At 40.0% G+C, this 27,063-nt stretch overlaps 1 protein-coding gene across 1 annotated transcript; it reads left to right on the top strand.

The window, feature by feature from the left end:
• Positions 1-937: 937 nt before the first annotated feature.
• Positions 938-26,568, top strand: GIPC2 (GIPC PDZ domain containing family member 2). The gene is made up of 6 exons (XM_014939003.1): positions 938-1,260; positions 9,182-9,367; positions 12,964-13,144; positions 16,415-16,524; positions 17,262-17,343; positions 25,588-26,568. The coding sequence occupies exons 1-6, from the start codon at positions 1,012-1,014 to the stop codon at positions 25,740-25,742; spliced, it is 963 nt and encodes a 320-aa protein (XP_014794489.1). The 5' UTR covers positions 938-1,011; the 3' UTR covers positions 25,743-26,568.
• Positions 26,569-27,063: the final 495 nt, after the last annotated feature.

Genomic DNA, 27,063 nt, shown 5'->3' on the forward strand with positions numbered 1-27,063 from the left:
CTGAAATTCCCACTCTTCACACCTTGAGTGGATTCAGTTCATCACTGAAAGCAGAGCAATTCCACTGGGGTGAATGTATTGAGCACGGAAGATGTCTTCTGTAAGGTGTGAACATCTAACATTCTATAGAATACATTTCTCTATTCCAGGGTGGAGAAGGAAGCAGTTTAAATGTACTAAATGTTAGAAAATACATTTTTCAAATACCTATATGTTAAGTCTCAGTATTTCAAAGATGTTGTCCAGTTCAGTAGAAAGCCTCTTCAACTTTGCTAATGTGGCTATCCCTTTATTGATCCTCAGAGGATGTAGACTATGTACAACTGTGGTGAATAACCAAGAGTTCACTGAACTCCTCGTGTGCTTCATGTTTTCTTTTATATCCTGGATATAAACCCTATTCTGATCAATATTTAGTGGAAATTTCTGGAATAGTGATAAACTTTGTGAACAATTTTAGGGAAAAACTTTCAAGGTATATAAATACACTTTACAGTATATGCTTTATATAATAGATAATTAGAAAAAAGTGGAAGACATGTCTTTGCATTGATGCCAGTCCTGGGTGAACTTGGTATTCCTGCTGCAGTCTAGTTCCCAGTGCCCCGTTTGGGGAAAAAACCCCACAAACCAGTATCACGGCCAGGAAGGGTTATGTCTCTGTATGAACAGCTCCTCTCCCAAGGCCCTGTTCCTCTCCCTTAGGCTTTTGTGGCTTCTGGGGAGGGGGTGGCGGCGTTCATCGGCCCGCGACCCCCCTGTGTGGCAGGGGCAGGGCTGTCCCCCGCTGTCCCCGGGCTGCCGGGGGACGGACAGAGCGGGGCAGGGCCGGCCGGAGCCTTCCGCCGCCTCTCGCCGGCTGCGGGGCAGCGGCCCGGGGCTGGCCGGGTCCGGGGGCGGGGCGGGCCCGGGCCTCACCTGGCGGCGGCATGGCCGGGCCGGGGCGGCGCCGGGGGCAGAGTCCATCGCGGGGAGCCGGCGGTGAGGGGGAGCCCGTTACAGGCGCTGAAGATGCCGCTGGGTCTGAGGGGCAAGAAGAAGGACAGGTCCAAGGAGACCTCTAAGCTGGTGGAGAGCGAGGCGGCAGTCCAGGCCCCCCCGGCGGCGGTGGCGGTGGCGGCCCCGGCGGCGAGCGCGTCGCGGCTGCAGTTCCACACGCAGCTGGCGCACGGCAGCCCCACGGGCCGGGTCGGGGGCTTCGGCAGCGCCCGGGAGCTCTACGCCAAGATCGCCGAGGTTTTCGACATCGACCCCGCCGAGGTAGGGCCCGCCGGGGGCGGCGGGGCGGGCAGAGAGGAGCTGGGGCCTCGGGGAAACTTCTGGGGACTGGGAATCTTCTCTTTCTGAGGGGAAAACCTTCCTTTTGCTCGTTCCGAACGAGCGCTGCCGCACGGGGACGGGTGGAGGTGCGACCGCCTTTAACTTTTACACGGAAAAACCGGCCCTTTTAACCAAAATATCCCCAGTGTCCTGGTTTAACTTGCCGCCTGCCTGGGTCACAGCACTGGTACTGCAGTGTTCAAACCGTTTGTATCACAGGTGAATGGAATGATTATTCCCAGTGCAGGAATTACTGACTGTAACGATTTGTTCCAGTTTAAAAAAAAAATAAAAAAAATAATCAATGGATCCATGAGTGTAAATACCCAGCATGGAGGCAATAGGGGTTATAAATCCTTTAAACCTGCCTACATTTTAAAATTCCGACTGAATGTGATGTTTGGAAAGTTTTCTGCTTTGCCAGGTAATTACTTTTAGAAGCCCCTCTGTTTAAGTGAGGCTATTTAAATCTGTAACAGGGGTTTTTTTTTTAAGTGCTGCCTTTTTGATCTTGGTTTTTTTTTCTGAGCCAAGTTTTAAACATTGTTTGGATAATGATTCATTTGTGTTTGTAAATGCATTGTTTTCTCTTAGTTAAAAGGTAGTGGCCATATCAAGTTCTTCCTACGTTTTTCTATGAACCTTAACCTCTGAGTGACAAACTGAAACAGACGCTAACATTCCGTCCTGCCTGCCTGTGGCTGCACAGCTTTACTTGTTTTCTTATTTGTAGCTGGCTCTTTTAAAGTAATGAAGACTCCTACTACAGACTTTGTTTTGAGAGTCTGCTGCGGCCTGATTTAGCAGCATTTCAAACAGTAAATTGTAAAGGAAAAGTGGCTGCTAACTGTGAACACAGTTTAACCAGTCGCTGTTGCATTAACTAATTAAGAAGCACCAGTACCATTACCAGCCAATGCACCTATTTTCCAGACCTTCCCAGCTGCTGTCTGACCTTCTCTGTTTTCTTTCCATACTGAGCTGCTGTTCCCCTTTTGTTCTCTTCCATCTCCAGATACACCTTTTGCTTTCAAATTCGCATACTGGCCAGATTATCTTCTGGTTTAGTTTTCTTCCTTTCACTGTTGAACTTTTGTTACTGACTTTTTGGCTGCGCCAACATGACAAAGAACAGTGTTCACCAGGAAATTCAGTTTTGTATGAATGGGGCCCTCCCGTTTCTCCTGCTACATCTATAATCCTGATACCCCCAAGGTTTTAGAGGATGTTTTGCGGGCATGTATTATCAGCTTGTGCTAAACTAGAGAAGTTTATTTTGTTCTCTCTTTCTTTCTTGTTCTCTCCCATTCATATTTGGATTTTTGGTTTGTTGGGGGTTTTTGTTTGGGTTTTTTTAATGTGGCTTATTGGTAAAAATGGATGGAGAATTATTGCTCAATTGTAGGCACTAGACTTAAAATCATTTATTCAAGAAATTCAGTTGGCTTCAAGAAACTTGGTTGTATGAAATGAAACTAATGATCAAAAATACTTCCTGCTGTAAAAGTGGCACAGCAGAGTGAAGAACCTGGACCAGAGAGTTGTGCAACAAAATTTTGGATAGACGTGATAGAGTAGGATAGATCAGTGAATAGCAAGGAGTGCCATGAAACGTGAATTTATTAGCAACTGCTGAGCTTGCTGGAAGGAAAGAGTAGACATTTTAAATGGTATTATCTATTAATTAAAGCTGCTTTTGGGCAGACAGCCTGGTGTAAAGGATAATGCCAGAAGCTACACCTCATCGAACTGAAAGACACTGAGGTACTCAAATGCCATTTGTTGGTGCTGCCTGTCTAGGAAAGTTTCTGTGACCTAGCTATGCTGCAGCCTGCGGGCAGTGTGACACCTGACTGCCTTCGGAAACAGGTACTATCACAGAGATCTCTGCCCTGTGGTGACTGAGGTGGAAAATAGCCCGGGGGGAGAGGGGAAGAGCTCAGTGCAGAGGGCATTTGGCTAACTGCTGCAGAAGCAAATACATTTAATATTATATGTGAGTTCACTGCAGTGTAGGCAAGGGTATGGATTCTTGGATAAGTTCCTACTTAAGTGTTCTGGTACAGCTCAGGATGAGCTATAGTTGCAATCTGTCACTTCTTTTGACTCCGTGTGGTTACAGCACCTCGTTTCCTCTTTGTGTCACATCTCGCAGGACCAGCTGAGTTTAGCTTCTGCTGGAGAATCCTTTCCAGGATCTGTGATTGACTGCCAACAATGACAGAGCAAAGCTTGTGTAAAACACAGCATTTGTTGGACAGACACTGACAAAACCTTCTGTGCAGACCTGGATCATGAGTAGGGTCTGATGGGTGCAGAACAAGAGCGGGTATAGCTTCCTGGAGGACACTCCTTCACTCCTATGATGTTTGCTGGGCATCTATGGAGTGAGCCACAACAGCAGCTTTGAGAGGCTTTTCCTGTACTCACCTTTTCTTGTCTAGGTATTTTATTCCTCATCCATCTTCCTAGGTGAATATGTATCTCAGTTGTCCCTTTTGAAACTGACATGCAGCCTGCATTTCAGCCTCTTTTTTACCATGACCAGCATTTCTTCTTTTCTGGGTCTAACATGAATGTCCTTTACATAGGGATGAGGACTGAAGATGGCTTCTAGCAATGGATTGCCTGTATCATTAATACAAGTGCTGGTCGAGGTAGATTGCATTCTCTTGACTTTTAACTTGATTTCTTCAACAGGGTTTCAACAATCGTAGAATCATAGAATCGTCTAGGTTGGAAGGGACCTTAAAGATCATCCAGTCCAACCATCAACCTAACTCTGACAAAAAAATAAATAAGAAATAAGCAATAAAAAAATCACTAAACCATATTCCTGAGGACCATGTCAACCCGTCTTTTGAACACCTCCAGGAAGCATAGAGCTAAAAAAAAAAGTATAAATAGGTACAATTCTTAACTAACTGCAAGGCATCCACAGTTACGTGTATATTTCTACTTGCATAAATAATACAAGTATCTCCCCTGTTTTTTCTATAGAGGATGAAGTAGAAAAAGTAGTTGGAAAAGTTTGTGGTCTTGGCCATTCAGGATTACTACTGCACTGTGACTATCAGGAAACGCAGCAGGGAATGTTATGTGCCCTGTAAGGGTGAAAGTGCTAAGTGCAGCCTGTATGATAAATAAATGAGCACTGACCAAAGGACAATGTAGGTTTGTTAAAGCATTTGGTGGTGTTGTGCTCCTGGGAAAGCACATGGTAGGGCTTTAAAGCATTGAAAGAAGCTAATCGGGCACTGGGAATGTGGATATTAAAGTCCAGCTGCAGCAGGGCTATTTCTCCATCAGATGAGAAGGGAATGGTAAACCCCAGATGCTGTATGGACTTTCGGTTTGTGTATTCATAATTTGCACTTTCGATTACTTTGTTTGCTTTGGAAGGTGAGGTAAGTCCAATGCTCCGTGGGTGTGTCTGTCAAGAGCCCATGGAGGTTGGGGTTTTGTACACGGTGGAAGGAATTTTGCTTCATAAGGGGAATACAGAAAAAGGGAGACCTTCCCAGTAGCACTAGGGGCAGAAATGCAGCTCCCTCTCTTCCAGTAACCAGAGTTCAGCTGCTGAGCTTGTGTCTGGGCTGTTGTTCCGTGAGCCTCGCCTCCTCATGCTAAACAGTTAAGTATACTGTGAGCCTGTGCCGCATTAAACTTTCATAGAAGTATTTGATTTAAACCTGTTCGATTTAAACTTTTATGAAAGAATACTGAAATATAAGCCACTGCTGAAACTTAGCTTTCTGAATAAAAGTGACCTCGTAACAAGAAAAAATCAGAAGTGTATTTTAGGAGGGCAGAGCAAAGGCTCAGCTTGTGAAATCCTCATCACCAAAATGTTCAGAGTTTTAGAGTATATGCTTATCTGTCGAAACAAAGTGTTCGCAATCTTCTCGCCTACAGATTTAAGACTTTAAATGAACAAACTTAACACTCCCTGCAAACCACCTCCTCCCAGCCCTATGGCAACAAATTGTTTGCTTGCTGTTCCCCTAAGCAGTGCTTAAATTTCACACCCCTATTAGGTGTGATGCTTGCTGTGTTAATGATCTGTTTGTCAAATACTTCTAAGCTGCATGGAAGAACTTACACTGTAATTCTTGTGTGCTCTGGGTTTAAAAAAAGAACAATAAATAAACCCCTGAATGCTTATTTTATAGTACTTCGAATGTATTTGGGGAGGCAAAGTTGCGTACCTGCCAGAGTAACAAAAGCAGTCTAGAACTTGGAGGACTTGGTTACTCTTCCTGTTGCTGCAGGTGGTCAAAGCTCCCACATTCTCCTTGGAGAGGATAAAGTAAGTAAAGTACCTAGAAAGTGCGTTGGTGATTTCTTGATATAATGATGCCTACGTATGTAGGGAAATATGTCAGTGGGTGTTACATATTATTCAGAAGTAGAATTCCCATTTCCCCACCTCTTAATGGAGAAAGCAATTGTGATCTCCTTTGTAAAGTTATCTGAGATCTACTGATTTTTAAAAGCACTTTTAATAGCTTCTGAGTATGTCATCTCTAAGTCATCAATTTATTTTTGAGTTCTTCTCAAGGTGTAGGCTTAATATGGAAGATAAGAATGTAATTAATGTGTAAAATATGCAGTATGGTACTGCTTACATTCTTTATATAACACATAATGTAACCCTCTTTTTCTTAGCTAATATCGTTTCTTTATATAAGACACAGTATAACCCTGTTTTTATTGGCTAATAAAAAGTCTCTTCCTATTGAAAATACTGATGCAGGGAATAGTCTGTTAGTAATCTTATCTGACAAATCTCTTTTATAAGGTTATGCATAAGCCCCCAGTCCCTGCCAGCCGAATGGAATTTCCTTGTTGTGTGCGTTGCACAAGATAACTCTCTCAGTGAAGGAGGTATCCTAGATAATTCATGACTGGTGTAACTGTTATGATTTATAATATCTTGCTGAAATTGGCATCAAATGTCACAGCACTGGTATGTGGAGTTAAAGATCAAATGCATATGAAGGTTGAGGGTGGGAAGAGAGAGAAATGACTAAACAATGAAAATTGCACCTTGAATTTTTTCTGGCTTCATCTCTGGGCAAGAAAATTACTGTCAAAAATATACCAAATTTAAGAGTAAGTGGAAGTTGTACTGTAGTACTGTTGTTTAATTATTTAAGTATATAAGCTGTTATTATGTACCTACATAAAAATTATGTAAAATCTACAAAAAAAATATAATTTTTGAATTGACAGGTCTCAATCACTTACAAATAAAGCTGTGCTGTAACTGATAGATGGTGTAACTGTATATTATCTTGGGTAGGTACATCTTTAGTGCATTACTCTCTGCATATATCTGTTCTGAGAAAAAGCAGTTGTCACTAAAGAGGATAAAGAATGATTTAAGTTTTATTTTTGACTGGCTGATGCTCTCTCAGCCTTGTGGTTAGCACAGAACTGACTCAGAGAAAATTCTACAGACTTACAGGCTGTAGCAGGAATGCCATCCAGATGAAGGTCTAAAAAGAGAAACTCTGGATCGAGTTTCTAAATATCACATTTCTGCTCTGTTGCCAATTTTATCTATTCAAAGGTGTGACAGTGGTTAGTAGATGATTGTTTGTTTGACAAGGTCAGATGAAGGATGCTAATGTCTAAATCATAAAGACGTAGTTCTTGTTCATTGTAAGAATAAGCACCGAGTTGCAGTTGTACACTGGCCAACTAATTATGGAGCTTGAGAGAGAACTGAAAATGTATACGTGAACTTCATATAGTCTGTTTGAATTGAACATTCCTGGCGAAAAAAAATGCTGATGATTAGAGATTATTATTTATAAAATAAAATTTAATTTTCTACTTAAAACCAGCTGAATTTCTCTAGGTGATGTTACTGCTTGAGTATTGATTAACTGAAAAATCTTTGCATTACCTGAGAGAATAAAACTAAAGTCTGTTAAGGGTGTGCTGTTCGGATTGTCACTTGTTAAAGCATTAGATTGCAGTGGATGTTTGATGGATTATGAGATGAGCAATTAGCATTTGAAGTAATACTGATTTGTTTGTTTATTTGTTTAAACAACAACTAAACAAGACCCTGTCATCAAGAAACACCATCTCGCTACTAAACTTTCATTTTTTACAACCAAAGCCCCCATACTTACTGAAACTAAGCTCTAGAAAGCTTCAGAAACTTAAATACTCTCTGTGAAATACATTGGTAAAAGTATTGACCCTGCATTTGACCTGGAATAGATTTGAATAGGTTGGTGGCTTTTGTTTCAATTTTTCTGCTGTCATCCAGTGATGCCAGAATGAAAGAAAAGACATTTGAAAGGTTCTGGTGCAGAAACCCCCATAACTTTCATAAGCGTAGAAGAGTGGGAGTGGGAGCAAAGAGGGAGGACACTGAGCAACACCCTGCTGCTGTTTTTCCTCAAATGCTAGGTTGGCTTCCCACATGCTAGGTTGGCTTCCCACCGTGTATTCCACTGCTTTTTCCACTTCCTATGGGAGCTGATGTGTGGAGTGGGCTGCAAGGGGGCCCAAGGTGCATTCTGAAGGAAAATACTGTCCAGCAGATACAGGGAGAGGTAGAAAGGTATCTAGTTCTATCTCTTGTCCTGTCAGAGCCATGTGTGTCCTGCTGGCAGCAGAGCCTTTGCCTGGTGTGGCTTTGCTGCCTCTGCCAGAGGGCCAAATGGGATGGCAAGTCTCCTTCTCTTCCCCTGCTTCCAGTTGCCCATGAAAGATGGTCTTTAGGGCCACTTTCTGCCTCGGTGAAGCAAATTTTAGGGATTCTCCAAGTTTTTCTTGTAGCACAGAGTTCCTCTATTTTGGATGCTGCCCAGGAGAAGGCTGTGCAGGGTGTCCCTCCCTCTGCTCCAGCTACAGCTTGGGAAGGAGTCAGGCAGGTGTAGTTACTCTAGGTGTGGAGAAGAAGCATTGGGTTTGGGGTTTTGTTCTTTTTTTAGTTTTTTTTTTTGGCTAGGCTGTTCAGTACAGCCCATAATCAAAAAGCAGAGAGCCCAAAGCCTGCCCGGACTGGCCACATTCCTGCACGTGGCACTGTGCTGGGCAAAAGCACTGTCTCTGCCCCGAGCAGTACAGCTGGGTTAGGCTCGTCCTGCCTATGCCCAGGACAATAAAGCCCCCTGTTAAAGAACCACTGGTATAAGTGTAGGGAGAAAAAGGAGTGTCTAACACCCAGTGTTGAGGGGAAATCCCTCAGAAAGGCTGAAATACGAAGAAAAAATTTGCTGGAACAGAGATGACCCCCACTTTATGCTGGAGGAAGGGTAGGAAACTAAGCAAGCTTTTCAGAGAGAATGTGTTCTGACATAATGGTGGAACGTGTGGAGCAATATAGAACATTTAATACTCTCTCTTGATATTTTTGTTTTGATGAGCTCACTTTTTTCCCCCATGAAACTGCTTTGAAGCACTTACATTTTGAAGCAGTCCCTAGTGATGCTTGAATCCTGTGGAATTTGGGGTGGGTGAACATTGAAGCAAAAGCCGGTGGTGGCTCTTCAGTTTGCACACTCTAACCTCTGGGACAAGCTCTTCAGCTCTAGCTCAAGATGCCTGTGTCAGAGCTGGTGTGTGGGGACAGGTTGTGAGGGACAGCTCGTCTCTCTCCTTTGCTCCCTGCCAGCTCTTATCTGTGGAGTTTGAGCTATAGATGCTTCCTGTCATGTACATGGATGGAGACCATCACCTCTCCTGGGGCAGCTGGGCAAGGAGAATAATCATCATTTCAGCTCTGGATCTGTCAGAAAGGCCAGAACTATGCTCTCCTTTTCTCTTCCTATCAAACTCACTAAAACTAATATACCATTAAACTTGAAGGTAATGTGTTTGCTTTCCTCCTACGCAGATCATGTTTTGCACTTTGAACACTCATAAAGCTGATATGGACAAGCTCTTAGGTGCACAAATTGGCCTTGAAGATTTCATATTTGCCCACGTAAAAGGAAGACGAAAAGAAGTGGAAGTCCTTAAAACTGATGAACTGCTTGGGCTTACCATTACAGACAATGGAACTGGCTGTGCATTTATAAAGGTAAAATTAATTACCAGTGAAATATTATACTTTGTTCTAGAGAAGCTTCTGTTACTATAACAGTTTAATTATTGTTTTAATGATCCTTTAGAACTAAAATCTCTTATTATCATCTATATGATAAGTTAAAAATAAAGTTGCTTTTCTTTAGATCCATCATTCAACATTAGTTCAGCTATTTCTGTGCTGTATGTCATTCAAAATTAGTTCATTTGTTCATTGCTTCTGTAATGTGTATCAGCTTTACAATGTGACCATTGTATTTTCCGACCTACCCTGAGGTGGTAGGTGTTAGATACTGCTTGCATTGCCCCCTCTATTTTTATTTTTTTTTTTAAAAGTGATTTTCTGACGTCATTCATTAGGTGCTTATAGAACATCTGTCACTCATGTGATAATGAGATCAAGTTCTTTCAGTCTTTAGGACTGTTCTCAGGGCAGAAGCCTTTGTGTTATAAGAATAGGTGCAAGTACGGTGCTTTTTCAGCTTTCCAGTACTGTTGCCTTATGTAAGTAGGATGAATTAAAAGGTGTTAGGGATATGGATTAACATAATTTACCACAATTAACTTGAGTAGCAACTCAAGTAGCAGCTATGGGCAGTAACATGTACAATATATTAATCATAGTTGCTTTCCTTCCTTCTGTTTTGAGACAAGTAGAGGCTGAGGAAATGATGCTACCCTTCTTGCTAGACCAGGTATTAGGAACATTAGTCACATATTCCACCTTTTTTTAGATGCTTTGCTCTAATCTACTCAAATTACCCATTATTAGTGAGGCATTGGCAATTACCTTCGATTACTGCTGTTTCAATCGCTATTCTCATTGCTCGTGTAAACAGAGCTGCCTGTATGGAGAGGTTGGATTCTCCATTTGTTCCTTAGCTACCATGGATATAAACCACGACGTGGTTTAGAAATAGGTTTGCTTGTCTTTGTTGTGGAAAAAAACATGATTGAGGTCACGCTTGAGAAAGTCAAGATGCAGAGGAGGTTTCAGTAAGCAGTTTGGCAAAGCCATAGCCTCATTTTTACAGACAACAGAACTCGGAATTGCTGGCGGTGCCATCCATGCAGCTCGTAACGTTCAGTCACGCTGCTGCGTGTGTGCTATTTCAGCAGAAGGCATTGAAAGAGCAGCGCTTCAGTGACTAAAGTTCACGTGTGCAGCACGGTACAGAGTGTTACTCTCTGTGCCTGGTGATATGGAGAGAGAGAACAGCCATCACAGACTGCTGCCTAATTGGAGCAGACTGGAAAACCCTCCCCACATGAGCAAGACAAGCTGTAATTTCCAGTAAATTGTATAAAACTTGTCTGAACAAATGCATCATTGTCCTTGTACTGGTCTAATAAGCAGTATAATGAAAACGGTGCAGTCTTTGTGGGAATGCATCAGTTTGAAGGGGTTTCTAGAAGCTTGCTTTGTTGCTGTTGTGTGTTTAGATAATGGATTTTTTTTAGAACAGCGTAGAAAATACATATGCAAAAGTAAAAGCTGCATCTTTTTTATGCTTGGTGGTCTCAGTAAATGACTAAGCAAAGACTGTCTCTACTTTGAAGTTTGATAAAGTTCCTTTAGTTTACATATTTATGTGTTTATATTTTTATAAACATATAAAAATGGAAAAATTATGACTGTTCCATTTTTAATTAAGAATTAATATTAAATTTACCTGTCTGTGGGTTGTTGGAAGCTGTTATAGGCTGTAGTAATTTTATTGTGTTTTGAGTAACAGGGCCATTTCTAGATTTGATATATAAACCACCCAGTTTTTAAACCTGACACTCTGAACTGCAGGTTCTTTTCCTGTGAAATCTGATGTTGTTTTGCCCTACTAAGAACAAAACTTGGTGTCGTTCTACTTTTACAAATTTGTTTTCTGGGTATGTGGCCAATTGGGAAGATGTATTAAGGAATCAAATTAGCCATTCAAAGAAGAACAGTAGAACTAGAAGCATGATTGACTGGTGCATGAGACTTTATAAAATGGGGTGGTGCAATTAATTGCATAGAAAATATAGATGCTAGCTTCTAAATGGACTGTAGAGCACTTGAAATGCAGGCATATCAATTGCATCTTAATTATTGTAACAATGTAGCTTCGCTGCCTATTGTCAGTTAACTTGGAGTGATGATAAAAATTAAATCATATTAAAAAAAATAATCATTGATATGACACAAATAACATAGTCAGTGAATATTACTTTAATGGTTTTGGTGTTAGGATCCAGTGATGAAGACATGCTAAATGAGAACGCATTTAGCACATAGACTAAACGTTAATTGAAGTCTGGTGGGCACGCTTTTGAATCCTGACATCTGGTAAAGGGAATGCATTTGGGACCTGGTTTGTGGCGTTTTTACAGTACCCCCCCCCTCACCATGAGGCTTTTCTTTGGATTTAATCTTGGTAAAAGAAAAAAGTGCTAGAAAGAGTTAAACTCAGGCTGAAGCTAAAAATTGTTGGAGTGTATTATAGGACGCTGAGCACTGTCACACTTCCCACTGACTCTCTCAGATGGAGGCACGTATGTGGGCTCAGACGTGCACACATAAACTAGAAGCAGGTTTCTGAGAGAGTTGTGCAGCTAGGCTAGGTGTTACAGTAGGAGGTGGTAATATGTTTATCTCCCTTGTCTCACTGTTATCTCGCTGGAAGTTAGCCTGAACAATATCAGTCTTTATTGAAAACTACGTGGTTCGGGAAGATACTGGAATGAAATTGGCATCTCTACAAAATATAGGATATTCTACTATGCCATAGCTTTTCTGTTAAATAGCCATAGGATAACGTGTTACACGATTTAGGCACACGATAAACAAATGTGACAGCATGTAGCAACAATAAACAGAATCACTAATATTTTAAATGTACTTTAATTGACTTGATAAGTCATAGAGATTGGGTTTTTTTCTTGCTTTTTAAATTCCACGTCACAAAAAGTACCAGTATTTACTTCTGTTACATTTTATGGTCTTTAGACCATTTGTGTTCCATGAGATGACATGTAGAATAATTTATTATTCTTTATTGTTATTTCAGAGGAAATACATTAATATGCATCTGTATAGCTTAATAAGGAAAATGCCAGAAGTTCTATCACCATTGATGGGTCTTATTAAGACTAGCCCTTTATAGTATGTCATTTTTTAGTATATTACACACATGTCCCTGGACCATGCTTGAAAAGATAAAAGTTCTGTTCCTATGCTTGTCAAGCTGTTAAATCAAAATAACCCTCCAAAAGTCAGTTAAGCACTCACATTACTGACATGTTTGGGTTGAGTTTTAATGCACAACAATTTAGTTTATTCAGAAGCCTTGATTTCTTAAGTATGATTACATTCTTTCTATTTTTTTTCCCCTGTTGATTTTATATTCAATGCTTATTAAAATACTTTGTTTGAAAAATAATGCTTTCCAAAATACATTTTATGAAAATCTTATAGACAAAACACACTGCTGGTATAATAAGCTCAATGCTGTTGATGCTGTTAACTAACATTCTTGCAACTCTGTGGTGTCCCCTCTTTATCTTTTAAAGAAATGTTTTGAATTTATTTATTTATTTACTTATTTATTTTAAAAGCGAATCAAAGAAGGTAGCCTTATGGACCAAACCAAAATCGTCTGCGTGGGGGATCACATAGAGACTATAAATGGAAAAAATGTGTCAGACTGTCGGCATTATGAAGTTGCCAGAATGCTAAAAGACCTGGAGAAAGGTCAGATGTTTAAGCTGGAGTTGATAGAGCCTATGAAAGCATTTGGTGAGTGACCTGACTGTCCACATTGTTCACTGCATATCAAAATCCCAACATTACATTGCGTTTTAAGTTTGTTTTCATATTGCAGCCAGGTGTTCACCCAAGGTAGTATAACTGATACAAAAAAAATGTTTGGGTTTTTTTTCTGGATTTTTTTTTTTTCCTTTTGAGACGGAATTTTATGAATGGATTTTCTTCCATCTTGCTTTCTCCAGCAGTCATCCTGATATGGGCTGCCTCAGCCTGAGTCTCAGTTGCTCAATTCCTCTGCCACCACATGATGATGCAAAATAAGTACAGGAATTGTCTTGCAGACACAGTTTTAATGCACTGACCCTCGAACCTCCTTTTCTCTTTTTCTGTATTGATACATAACCCCTGTTCTTCTGTGTGTCGGATTTTTGTATTTCTGAACCCTTTACTGGGGACTGTGCTCTCCGAGGCAGAAGGATGCTGCAGAAAACACTGTCTGGGATTTCCTAGAGCATCTCCTTTGCTACATGCCTGCCTTTTCTTCCCGACTTTTTTGTGGATCTCTAATCATGCACGGGGTATACTTGAAAGAAAGCAGTATGGCAAAGCTCTATCTCTACCATCTGCATGCCATGAGAAAGCGATACTCATATAGGAGGAACCCAAACCTAATCATAATCCTTATGTATGTTAATTTTATCAATGTGGTAAACTAAAAACAAAGAAAAAAAAAAAACCCAAAACCTAAGAGTTTGAATTTTTATTCTTTCAATTTGTTATATTGCCTCCCAACCCAGGTAGCATTTTTCTGTAATAAAAACTTCAAAATACCACCAAATTATAAGTGTTTATGAGTCCTTGTGCATGCCTGCACTAACAGCAAGTTAAAAATCACCATCTTCACCACAGCAGCAAAAATTTAAAATTTTTATGTTTCAAATCTTTTTTTATCTGTTAGTAGTTTACAGTTGCTGCCATACACCAGTCCTGACACTTGGTGTCAGAATAGCAGCAGAAATTGAAAATTAGAGAAATTTGAAGGTTTCTATTTCCTTTCGGTGTTTCTGTGAAGAATGAGGGTTATGAACTAATCTCTAATGCATTTGGATGTAAGTTGATATTCCCGTTAAGTAAATGTGTATATTATACATTATGCTGAAGTAATATTACATATGTATAGTATTGCAATTAGTAATATAGGAATATCTTTTAAATATGGCTCAATAATTTATATTCAATGCTAAATGTGTTACACATTTTATTTGTAAAAACCAGAGTAAATCAGTATTTGATTGATGACTTCAGCCATTATTTAATAGTAATTACTTTAGTCAGGTGATTAAGATATCTTTCAGTCTGATGTAGAGAAGGAAACCTGCTAATTCCATGGCAATACCTTTTATCTGACATTGAATTAAGGGGCAATCGGGGGTTTTTAGACACATTTTTAGAAGATGCATGTTATTTTTTACCCTACAGAAATTAATTTACAAGTTCCAGTGCCCAATAGGTAAGAGTATCCTGCCTCTAGCCTTAGATGCAGTTAGACTTTAGGCACAAATTTATTCAAGATAGTCTTTAAGCTGCAGCGTGCCAAGAATAGCCTCAGAAGAGATGACAAATAAGATCCAGATCCTGCTGGACAAGTAGGTGCTGAATTCCTGTTAGTTTCAACACAAGTTTGTTATGGTATAGAAATAAGAGACAAGTCTGTGTGTGAAATTACTTTTATTTTTCCTCCTCTCAGCAGAATGTGAAATAAATATGATTTACTGCTTGGATATCATTCTACCATGTGCACACAGACTGCCTCAGCTACTCTAGGCAAGGCTTGGAGCACAGAATTAAAGACTTGTCTGAATAAAATTGGTCCTTACCAGTCACAAGCTTGCCCTCTACAAATTGGTGAAAAATCAATAGAAACTGACTAAAAGCAGCATAACACAAACTCTAAATTTAAATTATGTTACTATGAAAAATAATTTCTATGATGGCCAGAGAGTTTTGATCTAAAGCATTGCAAGTAAAGGTTCTGTCAAATCATGAGTTTTAAGGTGCTAATGGTGACAAAGCTAGAAGAAGTTGTATGTTGTATCAGGAATCACTTTTTGAAACAAGTCTAGCAGAGATGGTGACAATCCTAAGGATGTTTTAAACTGTCCTTGAAGCAATAAAAGGATTAAGGAAAAGTGATGATCCTAAGTATATATGTAATAAACGGTGCAGTATCTATTTGTTAAAATAAAAACAATTAAAATTTACTTTTCAAGACTTGTTCAGCAGAATTATCTAGATTTTTGACTGCTTATGCAAGAATGATGAGTTGGAATCTACCTGGACAAAATGAATAGAACATGTTAAAGCGTTGCCTTCAAGGAGAGCTTATTAGAAAGGCCAGCTGTTAAGGGGAGGAACGATCTGGTAGACAAAACAGCACAGTTAAAAACAGTTCTGCAAAATTATGTCCTCTCTTCCAGCACTTTCTAGATTAACTATGTAATTGTCATGTCATTAAGTTAATTAAAGCCTTGCCCACTCTTGAATGTAAGATTATGTCCTACAACAAGAAAGCCAAATCTTAAATGATTCCATACTCCATTTACTAACTGAGGTGCCATTTCCCAAGATTAAAAAGGAAAGCTGAATTCAGGTAAAGAAAACTTTGGGTGAACTTTTCTTGGTAGAGGTTTATCAGGTGTGAAATCATGACTTCAGTGAAACCAGTGGAAAAACTGCAGATCTACTTACGGACATTTCACCTATGTGCCTGCTAGTAATGGAATTGTTAGCTCCACTCAGTGTTGGCTCATCACCACCTGTTTAGCAGTGGTGTTTGCACCAATTCATTGGTGAAAGATGGAGATGTTGCAGTGCTAAACCTTCTACATAGTCTGCCTGTAAAGATCAGATAGAACAGTGTTTGGCTGATGACTTCAACTATTAGCTAATATTAAGTAATAAATACTTCTGCTTTTCTGTAGGATAAGGAAATGAAGTTATACAAAGTGTATATGTAAAGTTGAGTCCAATAGGCCTGCAAATATATATATTTGTTAATGGAAGTCCAAGTTTCAGTGCAGTCAAGCAGATACCAAAAGTCTGAAGACAAGAAATTGCCAATGAAGCTATACTTAGAATACAGTTAATTTATAATTAATTTTTTACATACGTCTAGGTCTTGATTAGAATAAAAAGTGAAGGTAATGTAATAGCCAAAGCAGATATATAATAATCTTAGGTACCATACACTTAACTCTGGTATATTTTTGTATTTGTTGTTCTTGTTTCTTTTGTCTTTAGAAAAGCTGGAAGCAAGATCCAAAGGTGGAACTCTGCCAGAGGCTAAAATCTCCAGAGGGAGAGAAACACTTCGGCTGAGAACCAAAGGCCCTGCTACTGTGGAAGAAATGGTATAGCTATCTTGGGGCCTTTCAATAGTTTAGTCATCTAGCACCTGATTTATTCTTTCCCAAGGCTGATAAGATAAAGTAGGAGGGAAAAATCAGGATGTTACAAAGCTTGCGGGACTGAAGAAGACAACTGCCTTCAGCAGGGACAAGTGCTTATATAAAGTTGAAGACTAGCAGGGATGGGAAGGGGCTGATGAATCTGGAGACAGAGAGCCTATATTTAGATGTCACGGATTACATGGATGAATTTAAGGTAGATTAAACCACGGCGTGTTGAAAAGAGGGAAGGAGGGAAAAAAAGGGAGAGCGATGGTTGAAGAGTTGGTTCTGTTTCTGACATTGTGAAGTGTACTGGGCTGGTGTAAGGGCTATTGTTAGGAGAGGCTAATAACGTATGTTGACATGAATATGTGTAAAACCAGGATTAGGGTTTGGAAGAAGAAACGTGATTTATTCTGGGTTCTTCTAAAGCTGGTGAGGATTTGATGAACTGTCAGGAGATGTAAAGCCCCTGTTTAGTTTGAATGTGAGAGCTGTGTGTCTTGACGTTAGGAGGGGAGGGCTCAGGTTTGTGAGAAGAGGGAAAGAGTGTTGAATAACGTGTTTTACTTGGAGATTTTGTAGGTCTAGGTGGCTAGGATGGGAGTAAGGATAATCAGTGGCGAGTTGCTGGTTATTTTGAAATCTGCATGGATATAATCATACTTTTGCTCTTTTTCTCTCTTTATTCAACAAAGCCAACTGCAGTTGAAGAAAAAGCTATTAAAAAAGTGGATGAGCTTCTTGAAACATACATGGGGATAAGAGATATTGAATTAGGTGAGTTTTTAACAGATACTTTACTACAAGATTAAATAATTTCTCCTTTTCTGTAGGCTGAACTTTCTCTTGATGTAAGCAAAACAAAATTTGTCCAGCATGCAGTCTCAAAAAATTGCCTGTATTTCTGCAAATGTGTGTCTCTGATAAAAGAATGTCTCACTCCAAGCCTTATGATGTAATTAATGACTCTTCTATTCTTCCTGCACGTTATCTATATGCTATTGCGTGAGTTATTTAGTTGTTTGCTATTAACTGTCATCACAGTATTCTTCTGGCATATTTTTTCTAGTGGAGCTTGTGTGTACTGCGTTTAAGGATTGCTAAAGATAAGCTTGTCTATTTGTTTTTTTTGCTCTTTTGCCCCTTGGCTTAGACACATCAAAGTTGATCACTAAAGTTTGAGTCTGAGATCTTCATCAGTGAAAGGGCAACTATTTAGCCAGGGAACTGACAGAGTAATTGCACAAATTTATCAAATTCTCTAAAGCCTCTGTTCTGAAGAACATGGGAAATTTTCCAGAGGATTTGCTAGCTACGACAATCATCAATTTATAATGAAAGATGCTGTTCAACCCCAGTGCCATAAATTCCTTAAAACTGCACCAAACTTGTCCTTGCAGCGGTTGCTTCTCCCTGTTAGTCTGACAACAACTAAATATGAACTTCTGTTTGCATGAGAAGAAGCTGCAGTCCATCCGAGTAAGACGTGCTGCTGTAGCTGGCTGTGGCTGGGTGTAGTCCTCATACGATCTTGTGGAACTGCTAATACTGAGATGAAAAGAAAGGTGTTTATTGTTACGGTAATATCTAAAAAAATCAGCCAGATATTAGGAAAGGATAGGCTAAATGGGAAGCAATCTGGAGAAGAAAGCTGTTTTGAGGGAGAAGTGGAGGAGGCAAAGCAGAAGAGAAAATAGGTCTGGCACAAAGCGAAAGGCAAAGCATGGGGGTTGGACAGGCAGCAGTTAGCATGGAGGAATGAGAACAATAGGAGATTATCTGAATAGCCAAAAATCCAAAAATCCTTTGTTGGCTCCTACCTGAAAGAATCTGATTGGCAGCTCCTGCTAGTTTTCTTGCAGGAAAAACTGTAGGTCATTTTGTCCCTAGCCGAAGGTAGAGGTGTGCTTCCTGGCATAGAAGAGAGAGTGGAGCTGCCCAAAACATGTGAATTCTGTTTTGTTAGTAATATCTAAACTTTCCAATTCCTAGAAAACTAAAATTCCATTCCCAGAGACTCTAATATGTGATGCCTCTGCCGTGCTCCTGGGAGCCCTGTGTGGTGCTGTCCCTTTCAGTTAGGGAAGATCCCGTGTCCTGTCACTCTCTTGCAGCCTCTGCTGCTCGGTCCATCTTTGGCTCAGGCTTCAAAGCTCCCGAGTCTCATGCCAACTGTCCCTCTGGGAGCTGTTTTTGTCCTGCAGCTGTTGCAATTCCGGCTTGAGCTGGGCTTCTGGAGGCTCTTGACCTTGCAGGTTACCTCCAGGGTCCCCAGGCTCCTGGGCTTGCAGGGGCAAGCAGCTACAGGTGTTCTGGTTTTGGTGTTGATAGCCTAGAACCCTGAGATCCTGGGCTAGAGCACGGTTTCTTGGACTGTTGAGATGTGCTATGCTCTGCTCTGGGACAGGGAAGCAAGTTCCTGTGGGAACCGGTGTTCCCTGTGTTTTTGGCTCTCAGTGCTGTAACGGGGTGGCTCTTGTACAGTAGACTGAGGAGTTCAGCTTTCAGCACATACGGCTGAGCCAGTTGCCAAGCACCTGGTAGAGTTTTCCCATGAAATCCTTGATTTTTATTTTTTTTTTCCCCAAAAGATCTAATGTCATTCATCTTTCAGTATGTAGTTTGGAAAGTTTCAAACAATGCCTTAAAAGAACACTCAAAGAAGGAAGAGGTCTTTGTCTTCAAAGATACTCTCTTCTTCCGAACTGGGTTGTTGTTTTACCCTTCACCATCTCTTTCTCTTCCTCCCCAAAAGGCAGTGAAACAAAGAGAAACTGTCAGGAATCAAAGACTACAGGGTTCATGTAGCTTTAGTACCTTTGAAGCCATTTCCTAAAGTTGAAATCTTAGAGTCGAGAGCTAACAGTGACGACCAAAAAACCCCCTGTTTTATCAATTTTAAACAATTAAACAGCTCTAGGACTCTTTAGGAAAGGAGAGCTAATCACCTGTCACAAATCTGTTCAATTAACATATGTCAGTTTTTCATATACTGGATGTGATCAGTCACCCATGAAAATGAAATATGAGGAAAGGATTCATTCAGAGAATGCCAATCATCACTCAGCTAGAAATTTCACTCATTACTCAAGCCAGATTAGTTGAAAATGCAAGTCATCACAACGCGACAGCCGACAAGTGATTAAGATCTCAATCATTGCTCACTCCCATGCAGTTCTGTTTGTCAGAAGCTTTGGATGTCAGTTAATATTGCTCTTTCATCTCCATTAAAATGACACTTCCATGGTGTGATTGAATTCTAAAACAGTGCCCCAGTTTTAAGCCAGAAGTTAGAAAGAAAGGAAAGAAAGAATAATGTAAAATTACAGACAGAATTAAAGATGAGATAAAGCCCTTAATTTTTGCATAGTTAAGTATCTTGACAGTTTCAAGAATGCCTGACTGAATCTACACACAAATCCCTAAGTTGGAGCAAAATGCTTGGAAATCATTTAGTGGAAATGCATACACTTACTTTTTTTTTGGCACAGTTTTTTACTTTCAGAGATCTAAATGCTGCTGCCTTTTGAATGCACTTTTACCTTTTTACCTCTTATTTTACTGAAAATTTGACTTAATCTGCAGAAGAGATGCTTGGCTCTGGAAGTGTATTCCTCAGCCATTTTATGGTCACATTAGAAGTTGGGCCAAGGCTTGACTTCAGCCTTCTTTAAGACATAATTGCGCCATTGAGAGATAATTCAAGTTATTTTAAATCCTGTCAGTGCTTTCTGGTAAAGGGACGTGAACAGTTGATTAATAGGAGGGACTCAGGAAGCAGTGCTGGTGAAAAATACTGGTGGCATCTATTTCTTAAATCAACGAGGCTTGAATTGTTATGGACTCTCTTTGATCCCAAAGATTCTGGGTGGGAGGAAGCCTGGATGTATGGGAACCAACCCCAGAATGCTACTGATAGGAAAAATGATGGCAAAAAGGGGTTCCCATCCAACATTTTTTTCAGCATCTTTTGGCTAGCTCCTTACCCACTGATATTTTCTTCTATTTTTATGCTTTTGGATGTTTATTTCCGTTGTTCCATATAATATTGTCAGACATTACATGTCTTTGCATATTCTCTGTCTCTCTTTAGAAGAATGTAAAATCTGCTCTCCACTCTTGACTTCATTTTTCAAACTTACCATCTAGTCAAAATGTCCTAAGGGGTTTAAACTTTTTGTCACCCAGCCTTCTTTTTTTGGCTCACTAAGCCAACCCAGCAATACTGGATGGATGTTTTTATCTTGAAATGCTTTGACTAACGTTATATTCACTCTGAATCTGTTGTTTTCTGCTCCTCCTGTCACCTGACTTCTTTTTTCCCAAAGGATTTTATTGTATACACTCTGGGGTATATTGTTTACGTTCATTTACTCTGAGAGAATAAGGGGAGTTTTGTGAAAAAGGGAAAGGTGGAAAGTCTGGTTAAACAAGAAAACTTCTCCATTTCAGGAAGAATTAATAGTTAATAAAAAGAAACAAGAAGAAAGGATATCTTTTATGGTTTTTTGAGTGCCAGTTCTGACAGTGTTCAACGTGAAATTAAACTAAGTGATGTTAAACACTGGAAACTGCAATGACAGTTCATTTTCTGTCATGTTGTAGGGAATCTTGAGTGTAAATTTTGGCTCATTTATGGTGTCAGGCCAGAATAATAATATTTGTTACCTTTTGATGAAGGCAAAGCTTCTGCTAGAATTACAGCTAAAGAAATTTGGAAGTTTCTGCTAAGACTTTAAAAACTTTTTTTAGAAGTTACAGGCTAGGATACAGGTAGCAAAACCCCTATGTAAGGTAGATAACAGTGACAGGTAGATCATAGATTTCATGGCTTGTGCTGCATGTGTCTTCAAAAGTGAAAATAATGGTTTTGTGGAAGATCTTTGAAGTTATTGTAAAGTGACTAGGTTTAAAACTACTGTTTTGTTAATACTCTGGGAAACCTGATATTGAGCTTCTCATTTAAAGTTGAGAAGACTTCTAATTCCTTTCATCACTTTTAAATTTGCTGAACTTTTCACATTTTATGTAAAAATTTCTCAGGTATGAGCACTGCCTGAAGTGAGATTAAAAAAAAAAACAAACCACAATCAAATCTGAAAACAATTGGGGCTATCTGGAGTGTGGAAAAATATTCTATTGGAATAAAATTCCTGTAATCAGCTATTGTGCAGCTGTTACAAGAAGCAGTGGGGGAAAGGGAGGGGAGCAGAGGCAATTTGGCACAGAGCTGTCACCCTCTGAGAACCAGTAAAGTTTTCTTCAAGTTGGCAAGTATCTGCTAAAATGCCTTGGCAATCAGTAGCTTGTGATTCGCCTTGGGAATTATGCGCTGCAAATGTCATTGTGTAAACATGGATGTTCTGCACAGCTGTGGCCAGGAGGGAATTCCATCCCCTCTCTGTGGGAAATAGGAATACGTGCACTGGGTGACAGAGAAGGCTGGTCAGCTGTAGCATCCCTGTATGTGTGACAGCAGTGAAGCAGGGTTCAGATTTGCCCCTCCGTGTAACATCAGTGGCACAGTTTGTGTGTGACAGTGGGGCGGGATGGCTGGCATCCTGCCTTCGCTCACCGGGCGGTAATTCGGGGCGGCTGACACTGGGGGTCAGCACCAAGCTGTCGAAAACTGCACCCAGCAGCGACAACCTGCAGCCTCTCCACAGATGCCTATTTCACTGCATCAGGGGAATCTGGGAAGGGGAATGTGCTTTAATAAATGCAGTACATTAAACGTACCCTGGTAGTGCTGGTTACCGTTGCTGAATGCAGCTAAAAACACTTTATTTGAGGTTGCTGCTTCTTTCGCATGGAGGTGACGTTCTGACTTCTGCTTGATTGGATTTAAAGTTGTCTTGATTGTTTAAGTTTAGTGGATTTTGTTTTCAAGTTTGGTAAATCTCTAATAAACTATTTTTAAAGTTCTATTTCATAATTTGGGAAGCTCAATCTTTAAAGAAAGTTGTTTGAATACCGTTTTCTGTTAATGACAGTTTATTACTGTGCCGTTCTGAGGTTTCAACTAAGGCAGTTGGACTGAAATATAATGCTGTGTTATCTTGTTTTATCGCTGCTGTCTGTGTCATCATATGGCTCTTTCATGTATCTTAATCAATTTATCTTAAACCTGTCTAGGTTTCTTGTGCCCATTCTTTCTGCCGGAACAGTTGTCTAGATCCTCGCTCTGTTGATGGCAACTTTTTAAAAATATTTTGAGTAACTATAGATATGTTTGCTCCTGTGTCACCTTGTACAGCTCTTCTCCTTTCACCCCTCTCCTAGTGTCTATACACAGTAATTTCATATCCTGGTTTATATCCAGAAATCTGTAAAGCTTGAATTACATCCTTCATTTCATTGCCTCCAGGATTGCTTCTCTGCAAGTACCTTCTTATACAAGGGTGTCAGGGAATGTAGGGTGGTGCTGATAGAACAAATATTTGTCCCCTGTTCAATGCCTATTTCCCATCCAGACTCCTCTGAGTCAGTGTCCCGAGGACTTCACAGGGAACACAGAAAGAATCAATGCAACAGGGATAGGGTTTCTTCTGGCAGGGAAATGGGTCTTGAGAGTCCTTGAGAACTTGGTGCCCGAGAAGCTGGGTTCCACTTGAACTGTTTCCATCACAGCAGTTTGTTTGTCAAGATTTACATAATTTTTCCTTGAACTGCTTTGTGTAGTTTGGCACACTGTGGTTCAGTTTGAAGCCTCATGTCTGAACGCAGTTAAAACCAAAACGTCCAATTTCTTCAGCATTACTCTTGCTGACATCTACAACGTGGAATATGGCTCAAGTTTGCTCACAGCTTGTTACGAGTTTGCATAACAGCAAGTACCGTTTCCCAGAAGTTCATAACTGTCAATAAACTTGAGCTGAGCTTCAGGTCAATAAAATAATGAGTACATTTAAGAAAACTTCAGAGCTGGGAAAGTTTCTTTTTCTTTTTTATCGGAGAGTTTTTTCCATGTTGATACAGCACAGTGCATGCAGTAGACAGCAGACTGTCCCAGTGAAGATAGTCTTCTGTAGCTTCAGAACTTCCTTCCCTTTCTTAGGCACTGTAATGCATGTTTTCCACACAGATATCCCTCTGAGAAAAGGCTAGAAGCTCTCAAATCCTTCAGTGTGACACTTGAGTTTGATATGCTTATGAAGAAAGTGGTGGCTACGTGATGTGTAACAAAGGATGGAGGACATCTTGCAGTTTAAGGCAGATGTGTAAGGTAATCATGAAATGAAGCAGACTTTGAGGGTTTAATCTGTTCTATAATACCGTTATTTCTTCTGAATGTGAACAGAGGCTGTGGAGCAGAGATACAGTTCAGAAAATAAACTACCTTCAGCAGTGCAGTTTGTGCTGCGGCTGTTTGACAGAGCATTCTGCATCCCTCAAACCATGATAGCCTGCTGCCAGTAGTTCTCCTGGCCTAGCTTAACCAGAGAGACTCCTGTCCTTACACTTTTCATCCTTTAGGGAAGTTGAGCCCTCACAGCTTTCATTTGCTCTAATATCCCTGGCTTGTCAGCATCCAGTGCTGTTTGGCGTAGGCTGTGCAGTGGCTGAAGCTGAGGGGTGAGAACAGCAGCTGAGGACTGAGTTCTATGCAGTGACCCCAGTGTAGCCATTTCCAAACTTGATAAATTCTGATACTTGGGTGCTAAATAAGAGAAAATGCCAGACAGCGTGGGTATACAAGATATCACAGTCTACATCCATTGTATTGGGCTTCTGTGCTTTATCATTCCTGGGTACCAAGATGTTCATAGTCTTTGGTGGCTCCAGTTTATTGTGCACAGCAGCAAGGTCTTTCCCTTGCTTTTGCACAATTCAAACCACCTGGCTGAGACTTCCAGGAGTAACTTTGATCTTTTTCACTTCCTAGTGACATAAGCACAAACTTTCCCAGCCTTGAGGGTGGTACAAATTAAGGATTTACTTTTCAGAGCTGGAGGTAATAATAACTGAAGCAAACTCATGCACTAAAATTAGTTACTCTTGAGTTTGGATGGCATGGAAAAAAACGTAGATTCAAGCAGAAGAATAATGTGACTTGCAATAAATGCCTCAGTCTCTTTACTACCTGAAGGAGGCTTTCTTTGGGTTAAAAAATTAAGCTAAAGTTAGTTAAAATTAAATTAAGATGAAAAATTAAGCAAATCTGTTTGAGGTCAAACGGTAATTTCCTGAGAGCATGAAACATACTGTGTCCAATACCTAACAAACCAGATATTAATTTTCTCTGTATTTTACACAACACACTAGTTGAGCCTAGTCTTCGAAATCTTGTTTCACAAAGTAGGATATTCAAGTGTTTTCTCCAGGCATATTTATCATTACTCTTTTCTAAAGGCAGGTCATGCTCAACATTTAAACCTTTAAACTCGTAAAGCATGGGTTACTAGCAAACCCATACTAGCTCGGTTGCATGTATCTATTCTGCAGGCTGTGTGTTGTTTTCCATGTTCAAACCCTGTACTTTTTGGCTTTCTGTGAAAAACCCGTCCACTTTAAACTCTGAACTATTGAGATCTTTACTTCATTGTTTAGAGGAGAAAAACATTCAGGTTTGCCTTTTGATCTTCTGCTTTACATCAGCAGGACTCATATCAAACTCACTGAAGCTGGCAATGAACTGGCATAGTCTTGTTATGGCAGAAGAGTTGTGCTTAACCTTGTTTTTAGACCTATGCTTCATGTGCCTTCAGTAATGAATACAGAATATAATTTAATAAGATTAAAACGAAGATTCATTGAATTAAAAGTCAAACCTCTGCCAAACAGACGGAAGAATATATAACGAGCACTCCAGAGAAGCTCTCCTGTTTATCAGAGCAGAATGTAGCTAGTGAGGGGGGCATTTAAGTACATAATGCTACTGAATCCCGAATTCAGTAGGTAAGCTTTACATCTCCTTAAGCTGACCTTACCCAGATTTGAAAATAGATGTTGAAAAACTAACTGTATATATTAGCTGTCACTTTAATGATAATGACTTTTTTTGGTTTTGTTGCTTTTTAGCTGCAACAATGGTGGAAGCTGGAAGAGACAAGAAAAACCCGGATGAATTTGCAGTAGCATTGGATGAAACTCTGGGTGACTTTGCATTTCCAGATGAGTTTGTCTTTGATGTATGGGGAGCAATAGGTGATGCTAAGCAAGGACGACTGGAATGAGAACTGTGCAGTTTATCAATCCCCGTTTGAAAATACAAAATGATTTTCAAATATGTACATCAGAATTTTAATAGTTTTATTGGTGTGAATCCAGGGTGCTCTGTATAAGTATTCTTACCTGAAACTTTCTTTTGCAAAGGAAGGTTTCTAACAGAAATATGAAGATAAACCCAAAGTTCTGACAACTGCACAGTTAAAACGTTTAATTTACAGGCAGAAATCACTGTGAGGAGTGTGTCAAGGAGATGTATTTATACAGACATTTTATGAAAATTAGGTATTTTTTATTGTACATACACTTTGATATCAATTTTCTGAAGAGTGTTAATCATATGCAACAAAGAGTTTGGATTATGTTATCTGTTCTTTAGAAAGGTGTATAGACTATTTGAAAAACTACCTAGCTACACGCTGCAGTTCCTGCAGGTCTTCTGCTGTCCTTATGTATTCGCATACACAAAGAACTGTGGAAAACCTAAAGCCTTAGATTTTCTTACAGTTTGGCCTGGCTATAGTATTTTCTGTGGACAGAAGTGGGAAGAAGCTACCCTTTTTTCCTGAGCCCAGGAAGAAAAAAAAACATTTCCTCTGAAATGTGAGAACTAAGATCTTTGAATGAAAAAGACTTGCTTTCACTTGAGTCATAATACAAACTCTCTGGGTATTACTGAGTTGAGTAAGTAAAGTAGAAGTGCTTAAACCAGGAAGCTGCTGCTTTGTTCAGATGCCATATTATTGCAATAGCAACTGCATAGGAAGAAACAAATGTTAATTTTGATTACTGTTCATATATTTGAATAATATCTGTGATTTGGCGCTGGAGACTATAGTGTATGACTAAGTACTTAATTGATCTTTGCGTTGGCTAACTGATTTGCTGAGATCCTGTGGAGTTCGGCTTTTGTCTGGTAGTTGGTTTTTTTTCATCATGACAACATAGGAGAGACATAGAAGGTGTTCAGACCTAGAAGAATATATTGTAAAGTCACAAGCAATCACAATTTGGATGAAAATGCATGCCTAAACCCTGAAAAATACAACATCAGTGGCACAGTTTGTGTGTGACAGTGGGGCGGGATGGCTGGCATCCTGCCTTCGCTCACCGGGCGGTAATTCGGGGCGGCTGACACTGGGGGTCAGCACCAAGCTGTCGAAAACTGCACCCAGCAGCGACAACCTGCAGCCTCTCCACAGATGCCTATTTCACTGCATCAGGGGAATCTGGGAAGGGGAATGTGCTTTAATAAATGCAGTACATTAAACGTACCCTGGTAGTGCTGGTTACCGTTGCTGAATGCAGCTAAAAACACTTTATTTGAGG

Source organism: Calidris pugnax, unplaced genomic scaffold, assembly GCF_001431845.1.
Source record: "Calidris pugnax isolate Ruff unplaced genomic scaffold, ASM143184v1 scaffold18, whole genome shotgun sequence".
NCBI lineage: Eukaryota > Metazoa > Chordata > Aves > Charadriiformes > Scolopacidae > Calidris > Calidris pugnax.

Bases quoted from the DNA above. Each gene is read 5' to 3' on its own strand.
- GIPC2 (XM_014939003.1), top strand. From the start codon at position 1,012: ATGCCGCTGGGTCTGAGGGGCAAGAAGAAGGACAGGTCCAAGGAGACC. The intron at 1,261-9,181 runs GTAGGGCCCGCC...CCTCCTACGCAG, and splicing joins TCGACATCGACCCCGCCGAG to ATCATGTTTTGCACTTTGAA. The intron at 16,525-17,261 runs GTATAGCTATCT...TATTCAACAAAG, and splicing joins CTGCTACTGTGGAAGAAATG to CCAACTGCAGTTGAAGAAAA.